Here is a 17,514-nt window from a genome sequence, read left to right on the forward strand (position 1 = left end):
ATCCATTAAGAATATCACAACATATTAACTTCTAATTTTCTCTAATGAAAGACAAACGCTGTGCTTCAATCATTGTGTAGCAGTCGACTAAGAATTCTTGGAACAATTGACACGCATTAACAATGTTACCAAACTCCGAAGACCTCGGTTGGATTCTACAAGCTATAAATTCTCTCAAAGAAATACGAACTCTTACCCTTGTTTTACCTTTTGAATGAGTTTTTCTAATTGGAATATCTTCTTGATAACCATCTTCTCCAAATGGAAACATTAGAGGATATTGCAACAGAATAAAGTCAGTGTGAGTTTCATGCAATCTGGTCAATTCATTAAAACATTTCTTCACAATGATATCTCTTCTTACATCCAGATTACCAAAATCACCAACTAGTAATGTAGCTATCTCATCACATGAAGGTGTGTTGTAGACTCTTGGATCTTTTGATCTAACTCTAAATAATCTTAGTGTGCAATCAGATTTCGAATTGTCTGTTGACAAATCTCTAACTCTTCTAAATGATTTTGCAAGAACATTGTGATCATCAATCATTTTCATCAAGTCAGCAACCAATGGTTGATTTACAAAAGATTGATATGAATTTGACCTATGTTAGCTAACCTGAAATGCTTCATTTTGTTGCTGATTTCATTTTCAGTATCGTCAATGTAAAATTGTGCAAACTTTGGTTTCGATCCATCTTGTGGCAACGAACTTCCAATGCAGTTGTAGTTTTATCCATTAAGAATGAATTGAGGTGATGCAGAACCATTATTCATCAAAGTATCGATCTTACCTCCAATTGAAGTGAATGAGAACGTATTGTTGTATATTCTTATATTTTGTAAAAAAATTATACTTCTATCGTCATAACCATTTAGCAAATTTTGAAGTAGAAGAGGTGGTTGTTGTAAAAGTGGAAGTTGAATTTTTCCCTTTTGGCAACACAATGAGAAATCAGCTTTGTTTGATGTTTTAGTTTTTTCTGCTCTTTCTTCATACCATAGCTTGATAGTATTTGCATTCCAAGCAAGGTTGTCCAAAGTGAACTATTTTTGAACCAAATAAAATGGTATGAGATAAATCAAAACAGATACATGTATGAACATATAAAGTTATATACTTACCCTAGGTCTGCTTTGGAATAAAGTTTTGTTGTAAATGTGCAGTTTGTTAACAATGACATAAAAATAATTAAATTCATGGTTCTAATTTTGGACACGGTCCACATCAAATGGTCTAAGTGAGTTTCAAATTACCATCATTCGATTATGTTCCTCTTGAATGATTTATTGTTTCTAAACTTCCTCGGTATGTTCTTCTTTGATCATCATAATTGAATTTCTTTTGAAGCGATTGAATCACTTTAAAAGGATATTTAACAGACTTATTCTTAGGAACAACATAATAGGAATTTAAACGTTTAGAACTCCCACATTGCAAGGTAGGTTTCAGTAGAACCTTATAATAGATATATAAAAATTATAAAACAATAAATAATATATGTTTGTTAAACTTGACTAACTTGTAGAATATGTTATTATTTGGTTAGTATCATTACGCTTACCATTGTCGTTAGAACTTGAATTACTTTGTAGTATAGTCCTCTAGACAACTGTATTTCAGTACACAAAATGTTGGTAATTGAAAATAAGTTAACTTTCATAAATTACAATATGTAAATAAACATACAATCGGCTGGCATATTTGATGGATTGAAAATTGAACTTTATGAGTAGTTGTATTAGTTGTTGCTCTCAGAAATATTAACATTGTTAGTTATAACACTTCCACAACTTTGTATGTGATTTTCAACAATTGCATTTGCATTCAAGTCAAGTGGTCATTTTATAAATCAAATTTGATGTGTATTATTGAAGAAAAAAAAACACTTACAATCACTTGTTCCACATATTGCATTTATATTTTCAAAGTTGTTGAATTGATTGTCCACATCTGCAAATTATTTTTCATAATGTATGACAAGAAATAAAACAACTTCATCTACATAAAATAAATGTTTCAGAAAAATAATAGCTTACTCAAATCCAACTCAGTTAATGGCTTCCTATGTAGAATATTATTCATGAATTGGTGGTTGTGAATGGTTTTTTCTGCCAAAATAGATTAAACCTATATTTATATGAATATTCAAGTTCAATCTTTCGGTTTATTAAAATTTAAATAACAATTTATACATATATCATACTTATTTCTTTATTTCACAACATAATGATCTATTAAAAGATAAAAGTTTCAATATCTTCTCCACTCGACATTAAAACTTTAGTAGGTGATTTTCTTAACAATATTTAAATCAAATGTTCTTTCAAAAAACTACCTCAATCAAACCCAATTTAAGCATTAAAATTGAAATTTACGTGTACATATTACAGAAAATTAAAACCACTAACCTTTCAACTAAAAAATCAGATAACAACAACAATGTTTGTACGCAAAGGTGTAATAAGTATAAAAAAATGTAATGTATTCATTTCAATTTGAAGTAGTGCACAATTAAAGTATGTTAAAAATGGTAAAACAGAATAGACAACAACAATTATTATTCAACATATATATACATAGGCATTGATGTCAATATTAAAAGTAGAAGTTCCAAAAGTACATATATATATATATATATATATATATATATATATATATATATATATATATATATATATATATATATAGAAGCATATAATTCAAAAATGATTAATGCTACATTTTGAAGTTCAAAAACAAAAAACATAAACTAACATCTGATTAATAATTAGAATAAGTCAACACTTTGACATGCTGATTTCACTTCATTTGCTCAACTTCAAAGACCAGGTCCAGAGTTTCATCAAGTCCATGAATAGTACAAAATTACTTCCAACCACTTCGAATTTTGTTGGACTTCTTTGGAGTATTTCTCAAAAAGAGTTTGCACTTGATAGTCTTTTAAGGTCCATGAAGCACAATATTCTTGAATTTTCCTTGACGCAGATCGCCAAAGTCAACGGGCAAATCCTAAAAAAATATTTGTTACATGGCTATATGAAAAATAAAAAATAAAAAATCTCATTACAAATTGAAATAATTGTTCAAATATAAATATAAATATGTAAAAAAAACTAATAAGAATCACCAAATGGCTAGTGCGAACTTGCAATGGAGTTAGACCTATTGTAAAATGCCTCTTCAGACCTCTGGAAAGAGGTTCATCTGTCACAATTTTTCTAGAAAACCTACCGATAGACAACGGTTCGCACTTCCTTGGAAAAATAGTGATTTGGAAGCAAGAATTTCCCACATATCCAAAGTAGATACAATGACCATGTTGTGGTTTGTAAAAACTCCTTAAATCATATCATCCTTCAATTAGTAATGATTTTTCTTTTTTTTTTTTTTTGTAAATGACAGCATGTGTGTTGCCGTCAACATCAGTTACACTCCACTGGTTTTAAAGATTTTCATCATAAAGAATTGTGAAAGCACGATCAACAAAAACCAACAACTTTGAATAACCAATAGTTAGTTCAAAAGAATATTTTTTTTAACAAAGGTGTACTTACATAAAAAGAAGTACTTGAAATAACGTACCTCGTCCTTTAAATGAATTTTGGAAAATTGGTACCTAGTCATTGTGTTACAGATGTAACAATGTTCATCAATATCAGTAAAGTTGGTCTCCATTTTTTATCAAGATCGACAACAAAGAAATAGAAAGAAGAAGAAAGCGGGTTGGAAAGGTTAAGGTTTGAGTGCAAAATGAACTTATTTCATTTGATCTGTTCGAGTCACATTTTTATACAAAAAGATATATGACGTAAAAAATTGTCCAAGATATACAGTCAGAGTCTCAGAATGCTGACATTATTACTTTCTTGGGAAAAGAGAGTTTTTTTAAAAAAAAAACAAACTAAAAACATATGTCAAATTATATATTTAATATTTAACCAAAATATAATAATATATAACATATAATATATAATATATAATATATAACCTATAATATCTAATATATAACATATAAGATATAATATATAGTATATAATATATAACATATAATATATAACATAAAGATATAAAAGATATAACATATAATATATAACATAAATATATAAATATATAATACATAATATATAATATATAATGTATAATATATAATATATAATATATAATATATAATATACAATATATAATATACAATATATAATATATAATATATAATATATATAATATATAATGTATAATGTATAATATATAATGTATAATCTATAATGTATAACGTATAATGTATAATGTATAATGTATAATGTATAAGGTATAATGTATAATGTATAATATATAATGTATAATGTATAATCTATAATATATAATATATAATGTATAATATCTAATGTATAATGTATAATGTATAATATATAATATATAATGTATAATATATAATATATAATGTATTATATATATAATATTATATATTATATATAATATATAATATAATATATTATATATAATATATAATATAATATATAATGTATAATATATATTATATAATATATAATATATAATATATAATGTATAATATATAATATATATTATATAATGTATATTATATAATGTATAATGTATAATGTATAACTTGAAATTATAACGTATAATGTATAATGTACAATTTATAACATATAATATATAATATATAATATATAATATATAATATATAATGTATAATATATAATGTATAATATATAATGTATAATGTATAATATATAATGTATAATATATAATATATAATGTATAATATATAATGTACAATATGTATAATATACAATATATAACATATTATATATTATATATAATATATAATATAATATATATTATATATTATATAATGTATAATATATATTATATAATATATAATATAATATATATTATATATTATATAATGTATAATATATATTATATAATATATAATATATAATATGTAATAATATAATGTATAATTTATAATGTATAATATGTAATAATATAATGTATAATGTATAATGTATAATGTATAATGTATAATGTATAATATATAATGTATAATATATAATATATAATATATAATATATAATATATAATGTATAATATATAATGTATAATATATAATGTATAATATATAATGTATAATATATAATTTATAATATATAATATATAATATATAATGTATAAAATATAAAATATAAAATATATTATATAATCTATAATCTATAATATATAATGTATAATGTATAATATATAATGTATAATCTATAATCTATAATGTATAATGTATAATGTATAGTGTATAATGTATTGATGTATAATATTTAATGTATAATGTATAATATATAATCTATAATATATACTATATAATATACAATGTATAGTATATAATATATAATGTATTATATATATAATATATAATATATTATATATTATATATAATATATAATATAATATATAATATATAATATATAATATATATTATATAATATATATTATATATTATATAATATATAATATATAATATATAATGTATAATATATAATATATAATATATAATATATATATATATATATATATAATATATAATGTATAATATATTATATATAATGTATAATATATAATATATAATATATAATATATGATGTATAATATATAATATATAATCTATAATCTATACTGTATAATGTATAATGTATACTATATAATGTATAACGTATACTATATAATGTATAATATATAATATATAATGTATAATATATAATGTATTATATATATAATATATAATACATTATATATTATATATTATATATAATATATAATATATAATGTATAATATGATATATAATATATAATATATATTATATAATATATAATGTATAATATATAATATATTATATAATGTATAATATATAATATATAATATATAATATATAATATATAAATATATTATATATTATATATTATATAATGTATAATATATAATGTATAATGTGTAATGTATAATGTGTAATGTATAATATATAATGTATAATATATAATGTACAATATATAATGTATAATATATGATATATAATAATATAATGTATAATATATAAGATATAATATATAATATATAATAATATAATGTATAATGTATAATGTATAATATATAATATATAATATATAATATATAATATATAATGTATAATATATAATGTATAATATATAATTTATAATATATAATATATAATGTATAAAATATATTATATAATGTATAATCTATAATATATAATGTATAGTGTATAATGTATAATATATAATCTATAATCTATAATGTATAATATATAATCTATAATATATAATATATAATATATAATATATAATATATAATATATAATATATAATATATAATGTATTATATATATAATATATAATATATTATATATTATATATAATATATAATATAATATATAATATATAATATATATTATATAATGTATAATATATATTATACATTATATATAATTATATAATATATAATATATAATATATAATATATAATATATAATGTATAATATATAATATATAATATATAATGTATAATATATATAATATATAATGTATAATATATATAATATATAATGTATAATGTATAATATATAATGTATAATATATAATGTATAATGTATAATCTATAATATATAATCTATAATGTATAATATATAATATATAATGTATTATATATATAATATATAATATATAATATATAATATATAATGTATAATATGATATATAATATATAATGTATAATATGATATATAATATATAATATTAGATATAATATATAATATATAATATATTATATATTATATAATGTATAATATATAATATATAATGTATAACATATAATGTATAATATATAATGTATAATATATAATGTAGAATATATAATGTATAATATATAATGTATAATATATAATGTGTAATGTATAATGTACAATATACAATGTACAATATACAATGTATAATATACTATATATTATATATTATATATCATATATAATATAATATATATTATATATTATATAATATTATATATATTATTTATAATATATAATGTGTAATGTATAGTGTATAATGTGTAATGTATAGTGTGTAGTGTATAGTGTATAATGTATAGTGTATTATATAATGTATAATATATAATATATAATGTATAGTGTATAATATATAATATATAATATATATAATATATAATATGTAATATATAATATATAATATATAGTATATTATATATAATATTGTACTCTGCTCGAGGATAATTTCGGTGGTTTACAGAGGTCATGGTTAGGAGAATCTGGTGGTCGGGTAGGATAGGAGATTCCTAAAAGATCGGGGTAGGGCTGAAGTTAAAATGTCAAAATTGTACTCAGCATTTAAGTGATTCAGTTTTGTTGTTGAATAAATGTAAGGTTGTTATTATATTTAGAGATATTTTAGGGGAAAAGATAATCTCATTTTGTATTATCTGTAAGATTTAATGTTTGCAACCGATTATTCTATTAATAAAGGTTTTACTCCCACGGTCAAGGGATAGATTGTTTTTGACCTAAACAAGTCTTAAACACTTTCTTTTTTGTTTTGGTGAAGAATTATCTGGCACATTTTTTGAACCAGAACATTGGCGCCTACCGTGGGGCTACGGTAAAATTCGATCCTTACCCCACCAAAAGAACGAGCAGAAAGAGACAAAGCTAATGATGAATAGAAACAGAGGTGCAGCGCGTGAAGGAGCGACCAGGCAGCAGATAATGCAGAGTATCTTGGAGCTACAACGACAAAATGAGGAGATCAAACTGAAAGCGGAAGCTGGTCAAATTCAGTTAGAGGAGGAGAGGGAAGAAACTTGTAAGAATGCAGAGGAAGATCTGCATATTCTTCGAGAAGAGGCTCTAGGAGAGAGGGAGCGACTGCATAAGGAAGCTGAAGAAACACACCGACGATTAGAAGACGCACTTCTACAACAGGAACAGCTGCGGAAGGCAAACGAGGAGATGCAAAACATACTAGATGCCACCCGGATTGGTTACCGATACTCCAGTCGGTTAAATCCCGAGGTCAACGACGCCAATCCTCTGTCAAATACAATCATGGAGGAGCTGATCCCCCAAAATTTCGTGATCCCAAAGATCGCACCCTTCACGGGAAGCTCTGACCCAGAGTTACATTTAAAAGCGTTTCAGGCTCGGATGTTGATATCAGGCGGAAACGATGCAATACGTTGTAAAATGTTTGTGGGCAGCTAACCGAAATTGCTCTTGAGGGGTTCAACACTATTCCGAGCTCCACAATCAACTCGTTCGCCGAATTCAAACGTGTTTTCCTGGAAAGATTTTTGGCTAATAGGGCCAAACCAGTGGAGATGGCAAACATGTTTGACGTACGAAAGTATACTGAGAAATCCTTGAAATAGTTCCTCAATCGCTTCACCAACGTTAGCATGAGGGTGGTCGATCCAAATGAGGGTTTACTTGTAAAAGCCTTTGTGAAGGGGCTCCGTGCCAATTCTTTCGGTGAATCCTTATATCGGATTCCTCCAAAGACCTTAATGGAGATAAGACAAAGAGCAGCAGTGGAAATAGAGACTGAAGAGGCCATGCGACACAAAAAAGCAGGAGATAAGAGGGCGTTGACAAACACCAGGAGTGAACGGGATGTCAAAACTTTCCGAAGAGAAAGAACTCCACCTCGCCCTAGGACCGATCGCAGGTTTGTTCCTTAGGTAGCACAGCAGAGGACCGAGTATCGTCGAACTCGAAGAATTCCCAATTTTAGATTGACTCCAGCGGAAATATTAGAAGATACGGAAATATCTAAACATTTGCGTTATCCCAGTAACACACGTAGAACACTCGGGAGCAGACCGAACGCTTGGTGTAAATTTCATCAGGCAGGAGGTCACGATACCAATTCATGCTATGCTCTAAATAACCAACTCTCTGTGTTAGCAGATAAGGGGATCATGGGAAAATATATAAAAGCATATGTAGATGTACAACCATCCAGAACTCATTCCGCTACCGATTTGCATGAAACACCCGTACTAGGAGATTTCAATACAATAGTAGGGGGCTTTGCGGGAGGTGGTCAGACCAGCTCGGCTAGGAAAAGATACGTCAGGAGTGTCATGACCACCGCCAAAATTGAAAGGCCGAAGAAAGTTCCGGACATTGTGTTCTCGAGCGAAGATCTGAAAGGAGTAGTCCCGCATGAAGATGATCCTATAGTACTATCTGTTATCATGATGGGAAGGAATGTTCATAGAGTACTGATTGATCAAGGTAGTTCGGCAGATGTGATGTTCTGGAACACCTTTGTAGGGCTGCAAATACCGATATATCAATTACGACCTTTTGATGGAGTACTTGTTGGTTTCTCGGGAGATCAGGTGGAAGTCAAAGGGTATGTTGATCTTAGAACAACGTTTAGAGAAAAAGAGGATGCAAAAACTATATTTATACACTATATAGTTGTGAATGCGCCTTCATCATATAACTTGCTATTGGGAAGGCCCTCTATTAATAAATTGGGGGCCGTGATATCGACAGTTCACCTGAAGATGAAGTTCCCTACCAATGATGGGAAAGTAGTCACTTTGGCAGTGAATCAAGAAGTGGCTCGCAAATGTTACGAAGACAGTCTCAGGACAAGAAGGAAGGTAGCATATTCAATTAGCACAACGGAAGTAGTAGTAGATCCCGAGTTAGATCCAAGATTAGTACATTCCGAAAGAAGACCTCAGCCTGTGGGAGAGATAAAAGAAATATTTATAGAAGGCAAGAAATTAAGGATTGGAGGGGATTTGGATCTGGAACAAGAGCAACAAATTGTACAAGTATTGAAGAATAATCTTTCTTCATTCGCTTGGAGTGTAGCAGATATGACGGGAATAGATCCTGATTTTTTATGTCATAAACTCAACATCAATCCTTCGGCTAAACCTAAAGCTTAGAGACGTAGACGGTTGAGTGGGGATCGAGCTCAGGCTGCCACCAAAGAGGTACAAAAACTGTTGGAAGCGGCTCATATTAGGGAAATACAGTATCCGACTTGGTTAGCAAACATGGTGATGGTAAAAAAGGCTAATGGAAATTGGAGAATGTGTGTTGACTTCACTGACCTAAACAACGCATTTCCAAAGGATTCTTATCCTTTACCTAACATAGATGCGTTGGTTGATAGCGCATCAGGTTGTGCTTTGCTAAGTATTTTGGATGCTTATTCAGGTTATAACCAGATAAAAATGCATTCATGGGAGAAACCTCTGATTATTGTTATCGGGTGATGCCTTTTGGGTTAAAAAATGCAGGAGCCACATATCAAAGGCTAATGGATCAAATTTTGGTATCCATGTTAGGAAGAAATGTGCATGCCTATGTTGATGACATGGTAGTCATCTCGGTAGAAGAGAAAAGACATCACGAAGATCTGGAGGAGTTATTTGTTACGATTAATAAGTATCAACTTAAACTTAACCCGAAGAAATGCGTTTTCGGGGTTAAAGCAGGGAAGTTTCTGGGTTTTTTACTTACGGAAAGGGGAATAGAAGCTAATCCAGACAAATGTGCAGCTATCATAAATATGAGGAGCCCAAGCAATGTTAACAAGGTGCAGAGGTTGACAGGAAGGATGGCCGCTTTATCTCGTTTTCTTGCTAAAAGTGGGGATATGGGTTTTCCCTATTTCCAATGTTTAAAGAAAAATGAAAAATTTCAATGGACAGGTCAATGCGAGGAAGCTTTTCAAAAACTGAAAGAATATCTGAGTAAGCCACCAGTATTGTGCAAACCAGAGAAGGACGTTGATCTAGCGTTATATATCTCGGTGACTGAGCATGCAGTCAACTCAGTATTGGTACAAGAGTCCGAAGGGGATCAAAGGCCCATGTATTTTGTAAGCAAGGTACTTCATGGTGCTGAGGTGAGATATTCGACTATAGAGAAGGTTGCATTGGCTATAGTGGTGTCGGCTCGACGTTTGAGGCATTATTTCCAGAACCATAGGGTCAAAGTGATGACAGATTTACCGATTAGATATATACTACAAGAACTAGATATATCAGGCAGGTTGGTTAAATGGACAATAGAACTTTCAGGTTGGTTAAATGGTTACATAATACATAATATATAATATATAATATATAATGTATAATATATAATGTATAGTATATAATATATAATATATAATATATAATATATAATATATAATATATAATATATAATATATAATATATAATATATAGTATATAATATATAATATATAGTATATAATATATAATATATAGTATATAATATATAATATATAATATATAATATATAATATATAATATATAATATAATATATAATATATAATATATAATATAATAAATAAACAACGTAAATCAATTATATCAAAAATTTATTATTAAAATTATCTAAATAACAAGTATAAGTGAATAAAAATATTTAAGGTAGTTTAAAATGAGAAATCGAATTAAATAATTTAAAACGACTTTGCAAATTAAAAATTTAAAATCATAGTAACAGAAATTAAGTTACTTATCTTAAGAAATAAATTTTCTTTAATGTAGTTATATTAATAGAAGGGTAGGAAAAATAATAACTGATACGTTAAACATAATTTAGTCCAAAATATATGTTGTTACGTACACCGAAATAAAACAATTGAATTATTTCAAATATAATATAAAAAACCCAAAATATAAAAGTTTAAAATTGAATCAATAATTTTGATAAAAAAAGTGATGAAAAAAATATTAATTTAAAAGTACATTTATTGTAAATGGTAAACAGGTATAAAGCTTATGAAAAAATAACTTCAAAATAGTTTTATTGTAGCTGGAACCATTTCTGTTTAGGCAATAATCATTTTTATTGTCAAAAATATAATTGTTACCTAGCAAATGAAGAAATTTTAATAGTCATTTAAATACAATAATATATAATAAGTAACACTTCATAAATAATTCATTAAAAAATTAGGTTATCTGAAATGAAAAACGCATAAAATAATTAAATAAAAGTGGTAGATTATCGAGATTTTAAAGTAAAGGAAGTCTTAAAACATTATAAAGACAAAGAGATGTCTTGATATTATAAGGCCCATTAATTTCTCTGTCCTTTATTTTAAGGGCTGCCCCGTCTAGTGGGCCTAAGAGCTGGCCCAATAAGGAAGATTCAGACCTAATCTGCCCTAAACCTAAAATTTGTGCTCACTTCCGAAAAATAGAACCCTTCCACCCTTTGAGCGGCTGTTGTTTTTCCTTTGCTAGGATTTTGGATCTCGTTCGTTTCCAAGTGCAAACAAGCTCTCTTCCGTCCATGTAAGTTGATCTCAGCCATGCTCTTCTTCCTTCAACGTACTCTTTGTAAGTCCAACTAGGGTTCGTACTGATAAACCCGTTTAACTCTGTCCGCTTCGCTTTTACAGTGTTGTGATCTCTTTCTAGAGCTGTGGTGTCCCGCTGCTCGGTGTCGTGACCTTATTCTTCCCATTCAAGGTAAGGGAAGCTAGAGACCCTTGTTTGAAAATTGATTCTTACACATTTTTCGTTGTTTCTCGTGATTATATGGTTGTGGTACTAGTGTAAAACATTGGATGAACTATGTTGTTGTTGGGATGTGATTGTGTGATTGTTGCGAGATGAACAGTGGCGAGACCCGAAGTTCTCGCCCAAGCGACCCAGCCTCGCCTAGGCGAGACTTGTAGGAACTGGTTCGAACTCGAGCTCTAGCTCAGGTGGAGAGCTTTTGTTTGAGCGAGACCCAGTCTCGCTCAGGCGAGAGAGGCTCGCCTAAGCGAGGACGAGTGAAGGGTTTGAGGCACATTGCTGCAGGAGTAGCTCAGGTGAGGAACCTCGCTTTTAAGCGAGGGGCACTCTCAACCAAGCGAGCAGCGACTCGCTTAAGTGAGAACCCGTGAGTCTCGCAAGATTCCCTGATGACAGTCTCGCCTAAGCGAGACCCTATGGCTTGAGCGAGACTGGCACGGGACTTCTCTATATAACTGTACCTTTCATGTTGTTGGGCCCTTAATTGCATGTTTGGCTTGTTATGCTTTACCTTGGGTATGAACTGTATGAATTGGGTGACCTTGTATGAATAAGATGGAATTATGATTCATGAGTTTTAATATGAGGTGAGCATGATGTTTGTATGAGGTGATTCATGGAATTAAAATGATGGGTTTAGTATGGGTTTGACATGAGATATGAGGGAATGTGGATCAATGAATGTGGCATGGTGCTGGTAGGAAATACACTCCTACATTTGTGATTTGTGAAGGATGAGTGGAATGGATTCAATATGAAATACAAGTGAGGATGGATTGTTAAGGCTGACATGATATATATATATATATATATATATATATATATATATATATATATATATATATATATATATATATATATATATATATATATATATATATATATATATATATATATACATGTGCATGTTAAATAGTACTGGTTTGATTATGATTGGTCTGTGTCAGTGCGTGATTCCTTGGAGCCTCTAGGTGAGACTTTCAGGGTCGCGCTTCAGTGGTCGGGACGTAATTCCATGGCCCCTGTTAGTGGGTGTTCATGGTGGTGCCCCATCTATATGGTCTGGTAAGGATTCAAGGTAAGGTTGCATCCTGACGCTCTAAGGAGTCAATTAGTCTCACTTAGAGCGGACTGACTCCTATGGTGAGAGTAGCAGGAGGCCTGAAACTCATTAAGGGCTAACCTTGTGCGTGGGGGAATTGATTCATTGTAACACTTGTAACACATAGCTCGGGGGTGAGCAGAGGTATCCACCACAAGTCCAAGCATCCGCTGAATCCAACCAGACTATATGTATCCGGATGAGTCGAGTGAAAGTCTAGTGTATTGTTTGAGAAGTCAAAACATGTTTGGATGATATATAAAATGCTTGGATTGTGTAATAATATGCTACTATTTGATGAACTGTTTTACTCTAGCTTACCCTATTTGTTTGTCTAGTTGTCTTGTATGTGGCTCTTCTATTTTGCGATGATCATCAATTTATTGATGGGAGCATATGCGAGAGGTCCTCGCGGTCAACAGGGGAACGGTGACTCCGCTGCTTAGCCATCTGGGCTGGATTTTCTACTCTGGGCTTTCTTTTAGGGCCACGACCCATGTATTGGCTGTCCTTTAAACTTCCATTTTATTTCTGTTAAATTTTTTTATCTGGTTTAGTTTGGCATCGTTGTATGCCTTGGATTATTGTAAGGTGTTATGTGGAAACTCTAAGACTACTCTTTTGGTGTGACATTTCCTTTAATTACAATTATTAATTAAATGGGGTGTTATAGATACTATCATTTTTGTTCACTTTTGATTTTTAATATTTCGCTTCAAAATGTTCAAAGGAATATTATCTTCTTCAATAGAGTCCAATGATAGCACCTTCTTTGCTAATTCCCTCTTCAGTGGATTTTCGAGTCATCAGTGCTTGGATTATCTTTGGGTACCTCAACTGCTGGGGGACCATAATCAGTTGATTCATTTGTAAATTTCTTCAATAAATCCTATGAAACAGAAAAAAATATTAGACCAATTTAAGCTTTAAAAATATTAAATTGAAATCAAAAAAATGTATTACAACATTAACTACAACTCTACAACATCCACACACGAATCCTTAATTATACGCTCCTTTTCCCTGCTGAATTTTTCATTACCAACATATACATCCTTGAAAAACATTAACATTTGACATAAATTGTGTTTGTAAAGAAATAAATAAATAATAAAAAAATATAAATTATAAACATAAATTAGAAAAACATAGTTCTCACCAGTGACTTCATGGAAGAATCATTAAACTCATCAATTATACCATCATCAAAACATACTTTCTTAACTCTGAAAGACTGTTCAATTTTAAAGGTCTGATCATTCCTACTCTTGACTTTAAATAACAAACTTTTATCCACCAATTCAGCAAATTCCTTTAGCAAATGTCAAGAAACAACATTCTAGATATAAAAGAAAAGTTTATATTATTTTCAAAAGAAATATGCAACTAACAATAGAAATAAATGTCTTTGTTCAGAAACAACATTCTACCTTATCAAGACCTTCTAACATATTTGTGCAACCTTTGTTCAAAAGAGTAGTTGCATCTTTATCAAACAACACAAATATTGTTGAATCTGATAAGTCAATGACTCAAATTTTAACCCTATATTTGAAAAATTATTATACATAAATTAAAAGTTAATAGTTACTACTGAAGTAAATTAAAAGTAAAATACATTGAATATTAAGACATCAATTTAATATTACCTTGGATAAACTTTGATGACATGCTTATTACACTTCTCGCAAAAAAACATCTTAGAATCTAGATAAACAGCCTTGTTACAAACACAAGCAATATACCACCAATCTTCCTAGGTGACAATATGTTTAATGGTTCCAAACACAACATAAGTGGTTACCTTTGAATGACATAAAAAAGGTCAGATAATTCATTATGTTAAAAGAAAATATATAACTAATCACATATTATTATATGTTTACAATCTTTGAGACCTTGTATGTCATTCCTAGGTGTAAGGCTTAAGAACTCATCTTCAACACTATGTTTAAAGCTTTGTGAAAGCTTAGTTATGCCTTGTGATGGAGTTAAGAACTCATGAATATTAAAAATATACCTTGAAAGCATTTAACTTTAGCAAACTTTATACTTATTACAGCATTATGTACTTCTCCAGTGGAAAGAAAATCATTCAGTTCATCAACATAAGTGCCAAACAAAGTACATTCAATGTGAAACCTACAATTGACATCTAGGTATACAAAAATTAAATGTTTTAAGATACAACAATATATATATATATATATATATATATATATATATATATATATATATATATATATATATATATTCAAGTTTTGAAATATGTATTACCCATAAGCTTCTATGGCAATGATATTCAATTTTGTTTTATTTCCATCTACTTGCAGCTCTCGTTTAGTTCCAACCCCTACCAGTACTCCTAAGATATCTACATAATAACAGGATTCAATAATTTAAAACAAATAATAGTAAGAAAAAAAAACCATAAATAGCTATTACATATGAACTTATCTGCTAAATAATCTTGGTCAAATTTAGTGGAAGATAATATAGACAAAGGTATGTAATCAGGTTTGATATCTGGAACCAACTTCGTATCAAGTAAAGTAACTTTTGTTCTGAACTGAAAATTGATCTTCTAAGGATGGTGTGATGTTCAGTATATTCCACCATTTGGAGCAACGCTGAAATTTTGGATTCGATAAACCTTGCCTTCAGATATCTCATTCTGAAATTTGTAAATAAGAGTACGTTAAATGGAAGCATGTATTTTGCCTCCCTGCAAAATATGCATAAAAATCAAATATTAAAAATATAATCAAGTATTCATTGAACATGTTACAAAATAGTAAGTTAATATTACTTGTTTGTCTTGAATAACTAACTCCATAGAGAAATGACACTTTTCACTAGTGCAGTAAGGGCTTTTGGCCCCAGTTGTTTTTTATATTCTGCCCCGGTTTTAGAACCGAGGCATATTGGGATGAAGCCAAAAGGGTTTATTTTTGGCCTCGATTGTCAACCGAAGCCATAGAGGCGTTTTTCTGCTCCGGTCATGCCTAAACTGAAGCCATAAATTTGCTTTCCATATTTGCTTCCCGACATTCTAGATCTGCTTCCCAGCATTCCAGATCTTCTAGATGCGCATTTTAGTTGGTTGCGTGAACGTCGTTTATGCAGATTTGTGTTGATGATGTAGTTGCAGCAGGTAGACTCTCCAGAGAGGCTTCATGTGAACGTGGAAGAGTGCTTCGTCAAAGGTGTTCGACTCCAAGCGCGGTGGTGGGCTGCGTTTCGTTCGACTCTAGGCGCTACAGTGGAGGTTTCATTCTTCTCCTTCGAGGCATGGTGGACCTGCTGCGTTTTTCGTGGATGAGGTGCTGCAATGGCTTTGTGAATGGTGGCTGGTCTGATGGAGGTGCAAGTGGCTTGGAGAGAAATGGAGCGGCAGAGAGAAATGGATGAGGAGATAGAGGCGACGAAAACCCGAACGGCGACAGCGTCGAAACTGGTGGTGGTAGAGGGCGGCGCGGCATTCGTGCAGAGAGAATTGGGGAAGAAGATGTAATAATGATCGGGATTCACGAATTGGGGATTTTAATAGGCTTTATGGCCTCGGTTATTCAAAGAACCAAGGCCTAAAGTGGCTCAATGGCCTCGGTGAAAGGGGACCCGAAGCCAAAGGGAGCGGTGATGAAATTATTAAATTAGGGTTTCCGGGCAGGGTTATAGGCTTCGATTCTATTTCAACCGAGGCCTAAAACAACCCAATATTGCCTCAGTCCAAAAGCACCCGAGGCCAAATGTGTTCTCGTTGGTCGCAATTTTAAAATTTTCATTTCTGGGCTGCCTAATAGGCT

General features: G+C 29.4%; 1 protein-coding gene across 1 annotated transcript; it reads left to right on the top strand.

Annotated features, from left to right (window-relative positions):
- The first annotated feature begins 8,495 nt into the window (after positions 1 to 8,495).
- On the top strand, positions 8,496 to 10,007 carry LOC114188367. The gene is made up of 2 exons (XM_028076958.1): positions 8,496 to 8,764; positions 8,903 to 10,007. Exons 1-2 carry the CDS (start codon positions 8,496 to 8,498, stop codon positions 10,005 to 10,007), a joined length of 1,374 nt encoding a protein of 457 aa, XP_027932759.1.
- The last annotated feature ends 7,507 nt before the right edge of the window (positions 10,008 to 17,514 follow it).

Source organism: Vigna unguiculata, chromosome 6 (genome assembly GCF_004118075.2).
Source record: "Vigna unguiculata cultivar IT97K-499-35 chromosome 6, ASM411807v1, whole genome shotgun sequence".
NCBI lineage: Eukaryota > Viridiplantae > Streptophyta > Magnoliopsida > Fabales > Fabaceae > Vigna > Vigna unguiculata.